The sequence below is a fragment of the Lepidochelys olivacea genome (assembly GCF_965140295.1).
Source record: "Lepidochelys olivacea isolate rLepOli2 genome assembly, chromosome: 10".
Lineage (NCBI taxonomy): Eukaryota > Metazoa > Chordata > Testudines > Cheloniidae > Lepidochelys > Lepidochelys olivacea.
In genome coordinates, this window is record NC_140420.1 from 84901309 (window position 1) to 84917686 (window position 16378).

A 16378-nucleotide genomic window follows, 5' to 3' on the forward strand; every position below is an offset into this window, starting at 1 on the left:
GAAGTAAAGCCCGGGGGGCTTTCACCTGCCTTTGCACCTCCTGCGTCTGCCCCACAGCATCAGCTAGAGCAGCCTCAGAGCTGCAGCCAGCACCTTCCCCACCGGGGCAAGGGGCAGCCCGAACTGAGCACGGGGTGGGGCCCAGGGTCCTGCGATGGCCCCACAGTGCTCAGGGCCCTGGGTGTGCTGTCTGATGGGAATGGGCTGCCTTCCGGCCCCTTACGCAGCAGGGGCCCCTCTCTGCTGACACCCGTCCCAGGAACAGGGAACGCAAAGGGGTTTGGACTTTGTCCTCACCCATAACTATGTCACATCTGGGGACAATGTATACCTTCAAGTCAGCAGCACTGCTATGGGTACCCGCATGGCCCCACAGGATGCCAACATATTTATGGCTGATTTAGAACAACGCTTCCTCAGCTCTCGTCCCCTAATGCCCCTACTCTACTTGCGCTATATTGATGACATCTTCATCATCTGGACCCATGGAAAAGAAGCCCTTGAGGAATTCCACCATGATTTCAACAATTTCCATCCCACCACCAACCTCAGCCTGGACCAGTCCACACAAGAGATCCACTTCCTGGACACTACGGTGCTAATAAGCGATGGTCACATAAACACCACCCTATACCGGAAACCTACTGACCGCTATTCCTACCTGCATGCCTCCAGCTCTCACCCTGACCACACCACACGATCTATCATCTACAGCCAAGCTCTACAATACAAACGCATTTGCTCCACCCCTCAGACAGAGACAAACAGCTACAAGATCTCTATCAGGTTTCAGAGTAGCAGCCGTGTTAGTCTGTATTCGCAAAAAGAAAAGGAGGACTTGTGGCACCTTAGAGACTAACCAATTTATTAGAGCATAAGCTTTCGTGAGCTACAGCTCACTTCCTCAGATGCATATCGTGGAAACTGCAGCAGGCTTTATATATACACAGAGAATATGAAACAATACCTATTCCCACCCCACTGTCCTGCTGGTAATAGCTTATCTAAAGTGATTTCCAGCACAAATCCAGGTTTTCTCACCCTCCACCCCCCCACACAAATTCACTCTCCTGCTGGTGATAGCCCATCCAAAGTGACAACTCTTTACACAATGTGCATGACAATCAAGCTGGGCTATTTCCTGCATAAATCCAGGTTCTCACATCCCCCCACCCCCATACACACAGAAACTCACTCTCCTGCTGGTAATAGCTCATCCAAACTGACCACTCTTCAAGTTAAAATCCAAGTTAAACCAGAACATCTGGGGGGGGGGGGTAGGAAAAAACAAGAGGAAACAGGCTACCTTGCATAATGACTTAGCCACTCCAAGTCTCTATTTAAGCCTAAATTAATAGTATCCAATTTGCAAATGAATTCCAATTCAGCAGTTTCTCGCTGGAGTCTGGATTTGAAGTTTTTTTGTTTTAAGATAGCGACCTTCATGTCTGTGATCGCGTGACCAGAGAGATTGAAGTGTTCTCCGACTGGTTTATGAATGTTACAATTCTTGACATCTGATTTGTGTCCATTTATTCTTTTACGTAGAGACTGTCCAGTTTGACCAATGTACATGGCAGAGGGGCATTGCTGGCACATGATGGCATATATCACATTGGTGGATGTGCAGGTGAACGAGCCTCTGATAGTGTGGCTGATGTTATTAGGCCCTGTGATGGTGTCCCCTGAATAGATATGTGGGCACAGTTGGCAACGGGCTTTGTTGCAAGGATAAGTTCCTGGGTTAGTGGTTCTGTTGTGTGGTATGTGGTTGTTGGTGAGTATAACTTGGATTTTAACTTGAAGAGTGGTCAGTTTGGATGAGCTATTACCAGCAGGAGAGTGAGTTTCTGTGTGTATGGGGGTGGGGGGATGTGAGAACCTGGATTTATGCAGGAAATAGCCCAGCTTGATTGTCATGCACATTGTGTAAAGAGTTGTCACTTTGGATGGGCTATCACCAGCAGGAGAGTGAATTTGTGTGGGGGGGTGGAGGGTGAGAAAACCTGGATTTGTGCTGGAAATCACTTTAGATAAGCTATTACCAGCAGGACAGTGGGGTGGGAATAGGTATTGTTTCATATTCTCTGTGTATATATAAAGCCTGCTGCAGTTTCCACGATATGCATCTGAGGAAGTGAGCTGTAGCTCACGAAAGCTTATGCTCTAATAAATTGGTTAGTCTCTAAGGTGCCACAAGTCCTCCTTTTCTTTTTGCGAAGATCTCTATCAAGCGTTCTTACAACTACAATACCCACCTGCTGAAGTGAAGAAACAGATTGACAGAGCCAGAAGAGTTCCCAGAAGTCACCTACTACAGGACAGGCCCAACAAAGACAGTAACAGAAAGCCACTAGCCGTCACCTTCAGCCTCCAACTAAAACCTCTCCAGTGCATCATCAAGGATCTACAACCTATCCTGAAGGACGACCCATCACTTTCACAGATCATGGGAGACAGGCCAGTCCTTGCCTACAGACAGCCCCCCAGCCTGAAGCAAATACTAACCAGCAACCACACAACAGAACCACTAACCCAGGAACTTATCCTTGCAACAAAGCCCGTTGCCAATTGTGCCCACATATCTATTCAGGGGACACCATCACAGGGCCTAATAACATCAGCCACACTATCAGAGGCTCGTTCACCTGCACATCCACCAATGTGATATATGCCATCGTGTGCCAGCAATGCCCCTCTGCCATGTACATTGGCCAGACTGGACAGTCTCTACGTAAAAGAATAAATGGACACAAATCAGTCGTCAAGAATTATAACATTCATAAACCAGTCGGAGAACACTTCCATCTCTCTGGTCACTCGATTACAGACCTAAAACTCACAAAATTACAACAAAAAACTACAAAAACAGACTCCAAGGAGAAACTGATTAATTGGAATTAATTTGCAAACTGGACACCATTAACTTAGGCTTGAATAGAGACTGGGAGTGGATGGGTCATTACACAAAGTAAAACTATTTCCCCATGTTTATTTCCCCCTCCCCCCACTGTTCCTCACACAGTCTTGTCAACTGCTGGAAATGGCCCACCTTGATTAGCACTACAAAAGGGTTTTTTTCTCTCCTGCTGGTAATAGCTCACCTCACCTGATCACTCTCCTTACAGTCTGTATGGTAACACCCATTGTTTTATGTTCTCTGTGTATATAAATCTCCCCACTGTATTTTCCACTGAATGCATCCAATGAAATGAGCTGTAGCCCATGAAAGCTTATGCTCAAATAAATTGGTTAGTCTCTAAGGTGCCAGAAGTCCTCCTTTTCTTTTTGCGGATACAGGCTAACACGGCTGCTCCTCTGAAAGGGGTTTCTGTTGCATCCCCACATGCCCTCTTCTCGGAGTCTTTGGAGCCAGCATGAGCCACAGCCTGCAGTGTGCCCGCTCCGCCAGCCCCTCCTTTGCCTCCCCCAGCTTGGCTCTCCGTGCCCAGGGGTCGGGGCCGGATGGCTGCAGGGTCTCTGCCTACAGAGCTGACCCAGCCTGGGGCAATCCTACCTCACTGATCTGGCTTCTGTAGTCTCCTGGCAGGGGCTGCCCGAAGCCCTCCTGCTTCTCCAGCTGGCAGAATGTGTTGTGCAGCAGGGCCGCGTACTCCCTGTCGCTCTTGGCTCGCTGCACCATCCACTTCTTCATCAGCTCCAGGAGGCGCAGCTCAGAGTCCTGCAGCCGCAGCAGGGCGCTGTGTGCCTGGGGGCTGCACAGCTCCATCCCCAAGCCCATGGCACGAGCTGCAGAGAGCCGGCTCCTCTCCCCCCCACAGCAGGCAGGGGCGATGCTGTTGGAGGCCATGAGTAGAACAGTCACCCGAGAATGCCCCTTCCCCTGGCGCCGGGTGTGAACCGTATACCAGCCCCCAAGCCACCACCCTGTGCCCCATCCCCAAGCCTGCTGCAGCTTCCCCAGCTCATTTGCCTGTGGTCAGGTCCCCTTTGCATTTTCCAGGCTCGCCTCTCCCGCATTGTTTTTTGGGAGGGTCTGAATAGTTCCACAAATTCCCCAGTGGACTGTTGCCCCGACACCTAGCCGTGCAGCCCTGGGGGCAGGGGTTTTGGGGCACTGCCCCCATCGGGAGGATCTGGCCATGGGGTTTGTGGCTCAGTGACCACCCTGGGCCATGGGTTCTGGGGGGACTTGACTGGCTGGACAATAGTGACACTTTGACACAGCCCCACAAAACCTGATTTCCAAAATGGATTCAAATCATGGGGGAAGGTGTTAGTCTCATGCGTGAGCGGCCTGGGCTGGGAGCCGCTCTCAGGCAGAGCTGCTCCGAGGTCACAGAGGGAGGAAGTGGTGGGTCAGAAATAGACTCTGGTTTTGCTGCTACTTGCTGAGCCCCAGAGTGAGCGAGCAAGGGAGCCCCACGCAGTGTGTGGGGGGATGCTCCCTTCCCCCAAGCCACTAGAGTCTGGGGCGAGGGGGCTCCAGCCCGGGCGTATGGACTCACTGGAGTGGGAGGCACCCAGCCTGGCCTCAGAGGGGGGCAAACGGCAGCAGTCCTTGGCTCTCCAGGGAATACTGCAGGGCCGGGCTGAGCCCCACAGCCCCGGGGCAGGATGAGCGGGGCAAAGCAGAGGGGCAGGGTGTGCTGTGCCCCAGCAAGTTTGCAGATGACACTAAGCTTGGGGGAGAGGTGGAGGGTATGGATAGGGTCCAGAGTGACCTAGACAAATTGGAGGATTGGGCCAAAAGAAATCTGATGGGGTTCAACAAGGACAAGTGCAGAGTCCTGCACTTAGGAAGGAAGAATCCCATGCACCACTACAGACTAGGGACCGAATGGCTCAGCAGCACTTCTGCAGAAAAGGACCTGGGGGTTACAGTAAATGAGAAGCTGGATATGAGTCAGCAGCTTGCCCTTGTTGCCAAGAAGGCCAACGGCATACTGGGCTGTATTAGTAGGAGCATAGCCAGCAGATCGAGGGAAGTGATTATTCCCCTCTATTCGACACTGGTGAGGCCACACCTGGAGTATTGCATCCAGTTTTGGGCCCCCACTACAGAAAGGATGTGGACAAATTGGAGAGAGTCCAGCGGAGGGCAACGGAAATGATCAGGGGGCTGGGGCACGTGACTTATGAGGGGAGGCTGAGGGAACTGGGCTTGTTTAGTCTGCAGAAGAGAAGAGTGCGGGGGGGATTTGATAACAGCCTTCAGCTACCTGAAGGGGGGTTCCAGAGAGGATGGAGCTTGGCTGTTCTCAGTGGTGGCAGATGACAGAACAAGGAGCAATGCTCTCAAGTTGCAGTGGGGGAGGTCTAGGTTGGATATTAGGAAACACTATTTCAGGAGGAGGGTGGTGAAACACTGGAATGGGTTCCCTAGCGAGGTGGTGGAATCTCCATCCTTTGACATTTTTAAGGTCAGGCTTGACAAAGCCCTGGCTGGGATGATTTAGTTGGGATTGGTCCTGCTCTGGGCAGGGGGTTGGACTAGATGGCCTCCAGAGGGCCCTTCCAACCCTGATCTTCTATGATTCTTGACGGCTGTAGTAAGGGCTGGGAGCCCAGGGGGCCCAAGCTGGCCGAAGTTCCGGGGGGCAAGATCTGGCCCCAGGGGGCTGAGAGGGGAGAGCAGCTCACCAGCAAGTAACAGGCGAGCAGAGACGCAGCCTAAGGGATGAGGATGTGGGCGGGCAGCACCTGCCAGGGGAGTACCACTGGTATCCCAGCCCCCCGGGGACAGCCTGATGCCCAGCCCAGCCCAGCCCAGTCAGATGGTGCTGCATGGACATTCACCATTGGGTCAGGGGACAGCCCCTCTGAATGGCTCTGAGGGGCCCTGTCTATAGGGCACTGGGGGTGGTGGGAAGTCGCTCTGAATGGCTCTGAGGGGCCCTGTCTACAAGGCACCGTGGGGCAGTGAGCCCCCTGTTCTGCCCTGGCATCACTGCCCCAGGCACCTGCTGGCAAAGGGCCCTGAGGACCTGTTCCCCGAGGAGAGGGGCTGCAGCTGCCATGGCCATGGGGGAGGGGAGACCAGAGGCTCCTGCAGAGCCGTGGCGGGCAGGACCCGGGCTGGGGTGCAGAATGAGGCAGAAAGGGAGACTCAGTCTGACCCTCTACAACTGGAGTCGGCTGGGAGGGAGTTGTGTCCCCAGCACTGACCTCTCTGGACTCAGTGCTCAGGAGGGGCCGGGGGCCAGAGCTCCCAGCATTGAGCCCTTCTCCTGGGGGCAGGCGGTGACAGGAGGGGCTGGGTGCTACGTGCCCTGTGGCTGAGCCCTTAGCCCAGGACAAGGCTGTAAGAAAGGGCACCCCCACCCTGGCGCTGACTCACGTGTCTGCAGCCCTAGCTCCCGGGAAGCAGGGGAGTGCTGTGAATCCCTCGTGGCACTGGGCTCCCCGGCCCCACGCAGGCAGCTCTGTCACTAGCCTGGATACTGCACAACCCCAGCTGAGAAAGAAGAACAGGAAACGCTACACTGACCAGCAAACCATTGCAAGACTTCCCGCACTTCCTGCTCCCCTCCCACCCCACCAGCGCCAGGCTGTGCGGTCAGCCCCCTGCAGAGAATAACGGGGTCGGGGAGGGGGTGTGAAGCACCCTGGGACTCACCAAGACCTGCCAATGCCCCACTTGCTCTGGGAGAATGGCACTGACCCACCTGCCCTGTCACTGAGGGGAATCTGGGGGAAGCCACGCTGAGCCAAAGGAAGAGACAGGAGTTCCTTGGTGCTCCAGGAAATACTGCTGGGCCCTGGGGACAGCAGGGGGGCAGGGTGCACTGTGCCCCAATGCCCCGCTTCTTCAGCCCCAAGCCTACATGCCACCCTCAAGCACTGCTCCGGCCCCCATCCCAACCCCCAGACAACGGGACAGCTGCACTCCCTGCTGAGAGCTGGACAAGCCCCATGGGCCAGGGCAGTGCAGGTCCCTGCAGGCTAGTCCCTGGGCTGGGCCAGTCCAGGGTTACATAGCACAGCCCTCCTGGGACCCTCCCAGCCCATGCCTGGCCAACCTCAGCCCTTTTCTGTTACCCCTCGCCCCACTGGCCCTTCTTCAGTTAGCTGGCCTCACACCGGCTCCAATGCGTCCATCTCTGCGACCGCGGAGCCTGCAGCTGGGGGCAGGATCCTGGGGGCAGGATGCTGAGGGCCCGGAGTCCAGGGTGGGATCCTGGGGGCGGGACGTCGAGGGCTCGGAGCCCAGGGTGGGATCCTGGGGGTGGGACGCCGATGGTCCGGAGCCCAGGGTGGGATCCTGGGGGCGGGACGCCGATGGTCCGGAGCCCAGAGTGGGATCCTGGGGGCGGGACGCCGAGGGCCCGGAGTCCAGGGTGGGATCCTGGGGGCGGGACGTCGAGGGCTCGGAGCCCAGGATGGGATCCTGGGGGTGGGACGCCGATGGTCCGGAGCCCAGGATGGGATCCTGGAAGCGGGACGCTGAGGGCTCGGAGCCCAGGATGGGATCCTGGGGGTGGAACGCCGATGGTCCGGAGCCCAGGATGGGATCCTGGGGGTGGGACGCCGATGGTCCGGAGCCCAGGGTGGGATCCTGGGGGCGGGACGCCGAGGGCCCGGAGCCCAGGGTGGGAAAAAGCTCGCTGGGCTCAGCTCAGTTCAGTGTGCGAGCACAGAAGGGCCGGGGGCTGGGCTGAAAGGAGGGTTTCCTGTGGCCAGGCTCTGGGGCTGCTGCAGAACTTACCCCACGCAGGAATTAGCCATCTCTGGCTCAAGGCCCAGACACGCCGTTTGGAGCCAGCCATCAGTCTGAGCTGTCAGGGCCTGGCTACGGGCTGGAAAGCAAGGGGTAGAAGCCCCACCTGACCTGGCAGAGACCCTGCATAGACATGAGCTCCTGGCGCATTCGGCTTCCCCGCTACCCTCCAAGACAGGCTGTCAGCGGGCCAGGTTAGAGCTGCTCAGCTGGCCGCAGCCCTGCAGAGCCAGATGGGGGAAGGAGGCCAAAGACTGAGCGCGAGGCTCTGGAACTTCTTGCTGCTGCACTGAATCTCTCCCTGCGCAGGGCACCTGGAGAGGAAGCAGCTGCTAGCGAGGAGGATGGAAGCTGAATAATGCTAGGGAACGCGGGAGCCAGCACTGAACCACCTCAGTGGAGACTGGGCCCTCTGGAAGCCGAGCCTGGCTCACCGAGAGAGCGGATGAGCTACTAATGGCGTTAGATTTCACTATGGCTACTAACCAGAACCAGTGCCAGCAAAAGCGTCTGACCAGTTCAGTCTGTGGAGTTTCCGTGTCAGGATGTGGCCCAGAGGAGACAAACAGTTGTAGGCAATTGATTGACAGCAACTGAGCTGCCCTGTGTTGAGACCAAGGTCTCAGAGGAATCTGAAGTAGAAACAACCAAGAGACGACCGAGGAGGATGGCGGGGTATGACAGAGGTCTATGAAATCAGGACCAGTGTGGAGAAAGTGAATAAGGAAGACACATAACACAAGAACTAGGGGTCACCAATGAAATTAACAGGCAGCAGGTTTAAAACAAACAAAAGGCAGTATTTCTTCACACAACACACAGTCAACCTGTGGAACTCCTTGCCAGAGGATGCTGTGAAGGCCACGAGTATAACAACATTCAACAAAGAATTTGATACGTTCCTGGAGGACAGGTCTATCAATGGCTATTAGCCAAGATGGTCACGGCTGCAACCCCTTGCTCTGGATAGGGATGGATCACTTGAAATTGTCCTGTTCTGTTCATTCCCTCTGAGGCATCTGGTACCAGCCACCGCCAGCAGACAGGGTACTGGCTACATGGCCTATTGCTCTGACCCAGGCTGGCTGTTCTTAGCTCTGGCTCCCTGTTCATTTCCTGAATGTTTCTGACAAGTGGCAAATAGTAAGCAGGGGCCCTCAGGCTTGTACAGTGTGGAGGAGAGGTTACTGGCCTTACGGGAACTCGAGTTCCTCAAGCCAGTTTGTCCGGGGGAGCTCCAGCGTAGGAAGCGTGCACAGTGGGGCACTCTCGTTCAGAGACGGCAGTGTTGGGCCTGCGCAGAGCCGCGACCCGCACTTTGAACAAGGGCAGAGCAAGAGACACAAGCCTGCTACCACCCAGCTCCTTTTCACCCTTAAAGCCAGAATCTCTGCAGTGGAGGAGAAAGTGGGTGGGAGGTGGGGCAACCCGAGGGACAACCCATCTCGAAGAACTCCGGTTAGCGTCAGGGAAGTAACCTCTCTTCTTCGAGCATCTGTCCCTTGGGTGTGTCATGGATGCCCAGCTCTGGGGCGCTAGAGTAGCCCCTGGGGGACCCCTTCAGTGTGTCAGCTCCCTTAGGGTCACGCTCTCACTGGGGTCAGCCCCTTGGTTTCACCACCTCCTGGGACCAACTCTTGGAGCCTTCAGCCCCCCCGCTTCATGCTTTGAGCTCCCCTCAGTGAATCCACCTGAGAGAGAGAGACTTGCACACCTGAAAGGAGCATGTTCCCCAACTTCCTTCAACTGGAGTGACTCAGCAGCGGTGTAAAAGCAGAAGGGTTTATTAGAAGGCTGGAACCCAGCGTAGAACGTCCTTAGTTAACACACACAACAGAAAGTTACAGTCTGGTCCAGGGCCGAGAGCCCTCTGACCCTTCTTTAGTCCCAGTCCCGCCCCACTTAACGCCACCTGGCCCCTCCTCAGTCCTTTCTCCTTGTTCCAGACAAACATTGTCAGCTGGCCTCCTCCTTAGCCCTTTCTTCTCCAGCTGGTCACACCCAACTGGCGGGTCATCCCTGACCCTTAGTTGCTAGGTGCCAAATATCTGGGCAATTGGAGCGGCTATTGTCTTCTCAGAGTCTCCATGGGCTTGGGGCACAGGCCCTAGACAGCCACATGTCCGTCATGGGTCTCTGAGAAGCGACCGTCCACACATGAGACCACACACATGCCCCACTGGGGGAGGTGAACCGCTACCACTGAGAGACTCTGTGAACACCCTGAGGCCGTGGGGAGTCCAAAGGGGAGAACTTGGCATTGAGAGTGATCCGCCCCAGTACAAGGTGTAGGAAGCATTTGTGGGAGGGGTGGATGGTCCTGTTGGCTGAGGGCAACAACCCATCTCCTCCGTCTCAGGCTGGGATTAGGGAAGCTGGTGTCACCATTCTGAAGTGTTTGCTAGGATGGAGTTGCTCAGGTTGCTGAGCGTGAGGCTTGGTCTCCACCCTCCGTCCTTCTTGGGAACAAGGAAGTAACTGGAGTAAAACCCTTTTCTGAGGAATTCTGCTGGGACCTGCTCTCTTGCTTCCAGGAGGAGGAGGAGATGAGACTCTTGCCTTAGGAGTGCCTGGCCAGGGGCGGGGTGGGGGGAAGGGATGGAATGGATGTGCCTGGAGTAGCCCACTTCAGTGCCCTGCAGGTAAGGAACCTCCAGGCGGCAGTGTGACCTTAGGTGTGTAATATAATATCTCATTGACAGGTGACACCGGGCCAGAAAAAGTTAATTAACTCCCAGACTGACCTGACCCATGGCTGAACTTTAGAGACTGGTTAGGAAGAGATGGAAATGAAGAGAGCTTTGAAATGCAGCCTGCATTGTTAGAGATAGAAGGGGAGATGTTTGCTCAGGGCTTGTGATGTCAGCAAACAAGTCTTGTCTATGGCTGTAGCTTTGATTCAAAGATCAGAAAAGGAATATTAACATTTAGGAAGACACTTGAGCGACATAGTATTATTGTCTGTATGTCTCTTTGAAGGTTGTGGTAACCTGTGTCTGAACTAAAGGAGGACGTGTGGCACCTTAGAGACTAACAAATTTATTTGAGCATAAGTTAAATAAATGTGTTAGTCTCTAAGGTGTCACACGTCCTCCTTTTCTTTTTGCAGATACAGACTAACATGGCTGCTACTCTGAACCCTGTATCTGAACTGTTCAATGGATAAATGACACTATACTAATTGCCAGGATGGTTGAGAGACAGAAGATTTAAGTTTATTCTCTCAGGCCAAGAGGCTGCTGGAAAATGTATAAAACCCCTGGGACACCATCCTATTTTATATCAGATCTGCTTTGGGTTTCAAGAAGGGGAAACCCTAAGCCATAAAAATTGAGATCCCCAGTCACGGACTGGACATTGGACTATAACCTGTGGACTATTTCTAAAAGGACTTTTGGCAACTACAAACTCATCTCTGCTATGTAACTGGACCTCAAGAAATTGAACTCAAGTCTGTATGTATATTGATCTTTCAACCAACTCTCTTTTCTTTTTTAATAAATTTTAGCTTAGTTAATAAGAATTGGCTGTAAGTGTGTATTTTGGGTAAGATCTAAGTTATAATTGGATCTGGGTGTGTGGCTGATCCTTTGGGATTGGAAGAACCTTTTGTTTTATATGATGAGATATGATGGTGATTACTGAAAATCTTATCTGACATGTGTGTCTGGCTAGAGGCCTGCGGCTGGGCACTTTAAGGGAACTGCATTATTTGGACCTCTGAGTAACCAGGGAGGTGCTATAGAAGCTGGTTTGGGCTGGCTGGGTAAATCTAAGTACTGGAATATCCACCAGCCTTTGGGGTATGTCTGCCCAGTTCTGTTTGCAGTTCACCCTGATTGAGTGACCTCAGCGGGCTCCCACGGGCAGCACTGTTACAGGCAGGCAGTGCAGAGTCAGACTCCGAAGCGGGGGAGTTGCACAACCGCTGATCCGTGGAGTGAGTTGCTTGATGGCCCCAACTGAGGTATCAAAAGTACCTCTTAGAGGGAGGGGCCGACTGAGTAGGAGTAGGGGTGGGAGATCTGGGTTTCTCCGGACAGGCCCCAGCAGTGGAGGAAGGTATGTGGCTGGCTCTGGAATAGGCTCACTGTGAGCCATATAGCTACATGGCTCCCCAGAGACAGCCGCATCACTGGCATCCTGGAGCCTGTGAGGAGAGGGCTCTGGGTCGCCGAGGAGCTTAGGCCCCAAATGGGAACTCTGCCCTGGGATTTTGTACTTATGCTGGAGGAGCTGAGGACGGGAGCCAGATGCTCTTCTCATGAGCACCGTTGTGGCCAGGACCTGGAGGTGGGTCAGCGGCATCGAGAGCAGCTTTCAGGGAAGTTCCACTCTGTTTGGTGGCACATGGCAGGTCTTTGCCCACTTGCAGATCAATGGGATTCTGCCAGACATTGGCACAGGGTGTAGGGCACCTTTCGCTGGGGGTTAGGAGTCAGGATGTGACCCAGGAACATCATGACTGTGGGCCTGCCTCTCGAAGAGAATCCGCTAGCCTCTTCATGACGTCCTGTAAGGTCTTGAAGCTCTCAGCATGGGAGACTGGTGGAGGCCTCCTGCCCTGGTCCAGAGATGAAGAGACCTTAGAGGGAGGCGAGATCTCCTCAGTCTCTTCCTGTATATCAGCTGGTCCTGATACAGTGTGCGGTACCGAGGCCCGTGGGGTACCGAGGCCCGTGGCACCACGGTGTGCAGTACCGGGTGGCAGCCTGCAGGTGTCGGGGCTGGTGTGGTACCAGGGGATGCTGGAGCTTTTTCTTAAGTACCTGATGGAACTGGTTGCCATAGTGACCCATGGGTCCCAGTGATAATCAGTCGCTGTGCCTACAACGTCTGGTGGGTTCCCCAGGGGCTCCTGAAGGTCTGTTACAGGGACAGCTCTCTGGACTGAGGGCTCCTCACCTCGGGGGGCCTTCAATGCCCAGACCAGTCCCAACGGCTGGAGGCTGAAGTGAGTCTCAGCTTGCAGCTGCCAGGTCAGTGCCGGGAGAGTCGCTGGACGATCTGCCCGGTACTGAAGACTCGGGTTCAGCGGGGCCTGTGCAATCCCCTGAAGGAAGGCAGCTGGCAGGATGAGGGCGAGGTTTGGGGTGGTGCCGCCAGAGGGGGAAATGGGGGCTGTTTGGGCATGGAGGTGGTTGGAGGGTCAGAGGTATGGTGAGATGTCAGTGCCAGGGCATAGCCCTGTATGTATCCTGGTGCTGCCCGGTGTCAGGTGTTGCCACTGTGGTAGATGCTCGGGTGTGTTGTCAGAACAGGGCTTCTTCCGCAGGCCCACCGCCTCGAAACTGGACTCAGCCGGAGCCTCGCCGGTGCTCTTAGAGGGATGAGAGGGCTCCGAGAGTGGGTTCATGGGGTGAGCTACCTGCTGCTTCGTGTCCCCGCTGGGAGAGCAGCTTCCCCTTTCATCGGCCAGGGCCAGAGATGATCCAGCAGCAGGACTCAGGTGGCCTGCGATGGTGGCTGATGTATGTGGGGTGGGGGGGTCCCTCCAGAGCTAGAGCACGTTCCACTAACAGGAGTGGACATCTAGTCTTCCTGTCCTTGGCTCTGCCTTTGAACCCAGACAACTCTGAGAGGCCCCCAACACCGCGGATCCCTGGCATGGCTGGCACCGCAGGAAAGGCCCCGGGCAGCACCGTGGGTGTAACAAGTGCTCCAGCACAAAGCAGAGGTCCAAGAAGAAGAGGGGGAAGAAGGTGCCCCCCCCCCCCCGCACAGCAGTGCTGAATACAACGAATGGAGTAACCAAAGGAAAACCACCGGCTCCCAAGGAGAAAGGTGGGAGCGGAGGCCAGTGGCCAGCTGACTGCTGCATCCCGGGGGCAAGGAGGAACTGAGCAGCAGCAGACTCGCGCCTCCTGACATGCCCATGAGGCTGCTCTGCGCAGGCCCAGGCCCCAGACAAGACTCTGCCGTCTCCAGGAGCAAGCGCTCGGGCGCACACGCACTCACAGGGCCAGAGACCCAAAGTCGACGCAGTGGGTCTGGTAACCTGCTGGAGGAGAAGAAAACTACGTAGAGAAGGGGGCAGTGAGCTCCCCGAGGCTCTGCTGCAGGGGTCATAGAATCATAGAATATCAGGGTTGGAAGGGACCTCAGGAGGTCATCTAGTCCAACCCCCTGCTCAAAAGCAGGACCAATCCCCAATTAAATCATCCCAGCCAGGGCTTTGTCAAGCCTGACCTTAAAAACTTCTAAGGGTATGTCTACACTACGGAATAAGGTCGAATTTATAGAAGTCGGTTTTTTAGAAATCGGTTTTATATATTCGAGTGTGTGTGTCCCCACAGAAAATGCTATCAGTGCATTAACTCGGCGGAGCGCTTCCACAGTACCGAGGCTAGAGTCGACTTCCGGAGCGTTGCACTGTGGGTAGCTACCCCACAGTTCCCGCAGTCTCCGCTGCCCATTGGAATTCTGGGTTGAGATCCCAATGCCTGATGGGGCTAAAACATTGTCGCGGGTGGTTCTGGGTACATATCATCAGGCCCCTGTTCCCTCCCTGCCTCCGTGAAAGCAAGGGCAGACAATCATTTCGCGCCTTTTTTCCTGAGTTACCTGTGCAGACGCCATACCACGGCAAGCATGGAGCCCGCTCAGGTAACCGTCACCCTATGTCTCCTGGGTGCTGGCAGACGCGGTACGGCATTGCTACACAGTAGCAGCAACCCCTTGCCTTGTGGCAGCAGACAGTACAGTACGACTGGTAGCCGTCATCGTCATGTCCGAGGTGCTCCTGGTCACGTCGGCTGGGAGCGCCTGGGCAGACATGAGCGCAGGGACTAAATTTGGAGTGACTTGACCAGGTCATTCTCTTTAGTCCTGCAGTCAGTCCTATTGAATAGTCTTATGGTGAGCGGGCAGGCGATACGGACTGCTAGCAGTCGTACTGTACCATCTTCTGCCAGGCAGGCAAGAGATGAGGATGGCTAGCAGTCGTACTGTACCATCTTCTGCCGAGCAGCCATGAGATGTGGATGGCATGCAGTCCTTCTGCACCGTCTGCTGCCAGCCAAAGATGTAAAAGATAGATGGAGTGGATCAAAACAAGAAATAGACCAGATTTGTTTTGTACTCATTTGCTTCCCCCCCTCCCCTGTCTAGGGGACTCATTCTTCTAGGTCACACTGCAGTCACTCACAGAGAAGGTGCAGCGAGGTAAATCTAGCCATGTATCAATCAGAGGCCAGGCTAACCTTCTTGTTCCAATAAGGACAATAACTTAGGTGCACCATTTCTTATTGGAACCCTCCGTGAAGTCCTGCCTGAAATACTCCTTGATGTAAAGACACCCCCTTTGTTGATTTTAGCTCCCTGAAGCCAACCCTGTAAGCCGTGTCCTCAGTCGCCCCTCCCGGCGTCAGAGCAACGGCAAACAATCGGGCATCTGAGAGTGCTGTCCAGAGCAGTCACAATGGAGCACTCTGATGGGGCTAAAACATTGTCACGGGTGGTTCTGGGTACGTATCGTCAAGCCCCCGTTCCCTCCCTCCCTCCGTGAAAGCAAGGGCAGACAATCATTTTGCGCCTTTTTTCCTGAGTTACCTGTGCAGACGCCATACCATGGCAAGCATGGAGCCCGCTCAGGTAACCGTCACCCTATGTCTCCTGGGTGCTGGCAGACGCGGTACGGCTTTGCTGCACAGTAGCAGCAACCCATTGCCTTCTGGCAGCAGACGGTGCAATACGACTGGTAGTCGTCCTCGTCGTGTCCGAGGTGCTCCTGGCCACGTCGGCTGGGAGCACCTGGGCAGACATGGGCGCAGGGACTAAATTTGGAGTGACTTGACCAGGTCATTCTCTTTAGTCCTGCAGTCAGTCCTATTGAACCGTCTTATGGTGAGCGGGCAGGCGATACGGACTGCTAACAGTCGTACTGTACCATCTTCTGCCAGGCAGGCAAGAGATGAGGATGGCTAGCAGTCGTACTGTACCATCTTCTGCCGAGCAGCCATGAGATGTGGATGGCATGCAGTCCTTCTGCACCGTCTGCTGCCAGCCAAAGATGTAAAAGATAGATGGAGTGGATCAAAACAAGAAATAGACCAGATTTGTTTTGTACTCATTTGCCTCCTCCCCTGTCTAGGGGACTCATTCTTCTAGGTCACACTGCAGTCACTCACAGAGAAGGTGCAGCGAGGTAAATCTAGCCATGTATCAATCAGAGGCTAGGCTAACCTCCTTGGTTCCAATAAGAACGATAACTTAGGTGCACCATTTCTTATTGGAACCCTCCGTGAAGTCCTGCCTGAAATACTCCTTGATGTACAGCCACCCCCTTTGTTGATTTTAGCTCCCTGAAGCCAACCCTGTAAGCCGTGTCGTCAGTCGCCCCTCCCTCCGTCAGAGCAACGGCAGACAATCGTTCCGCGCCTTTTTTCTGTGCGGACGCCATACCAAGGCAAGCCTGGAGGCCGCTCAGCTCACTTTGGCAATTAGGAGCACATTAAACACCACGCGCATTATCCAGCAGTATATGCAGCACCAGAACATGGCAACGCGATACCGGGCGAGGAAGCGACGTCAGCGCGGTCCCGTGAGTGATCAGGACATGGACACAGATTTCTCTGAAAGCATGGGCCCTGCCAATGCATGCATCATGGTGCTAATGGGGCAGGTTCATGCTGTGGAACGCCGATTCTGGGCTCGGGAAACAAGCACAGACTGGTGGGACCGCATAGTGTTGCAGGT

At 54.8% G+C, this 16378-nt stretch overlaps 1 protein-coding gene across 1 annotated transcript in view; it reads right to left on the reverse strand.

Moving 5' to 3' along the window:
* The window catches only part of FES (FES proto-oncogene, tyrosine kinase), a 37794-nt gene extending 31389 nt beyond the window's left edge, over window positions 1-6405 (reverse strand). Inside the window, exons 1-2 of the mRNA XM_084642205.1 lie at window positions 6302-6405; window positions 3518-3797 (exon numbers count right to left, since the gene is read on the reverse strand). Of these exons, the coding sequence (XP_084498331.1) occupies window positions 3518-3742 (225 nt within the window). The 5' untranslated portion in view covers window positions 3743-3797; window positions 6302-6405. The remainder of the gene's footprint in view (window positions 1-3517; window positions 3798-6301) is intronic.
* Between the last annotated feature and the right edge of the window lie 9973 nt (window positions 6406-16378).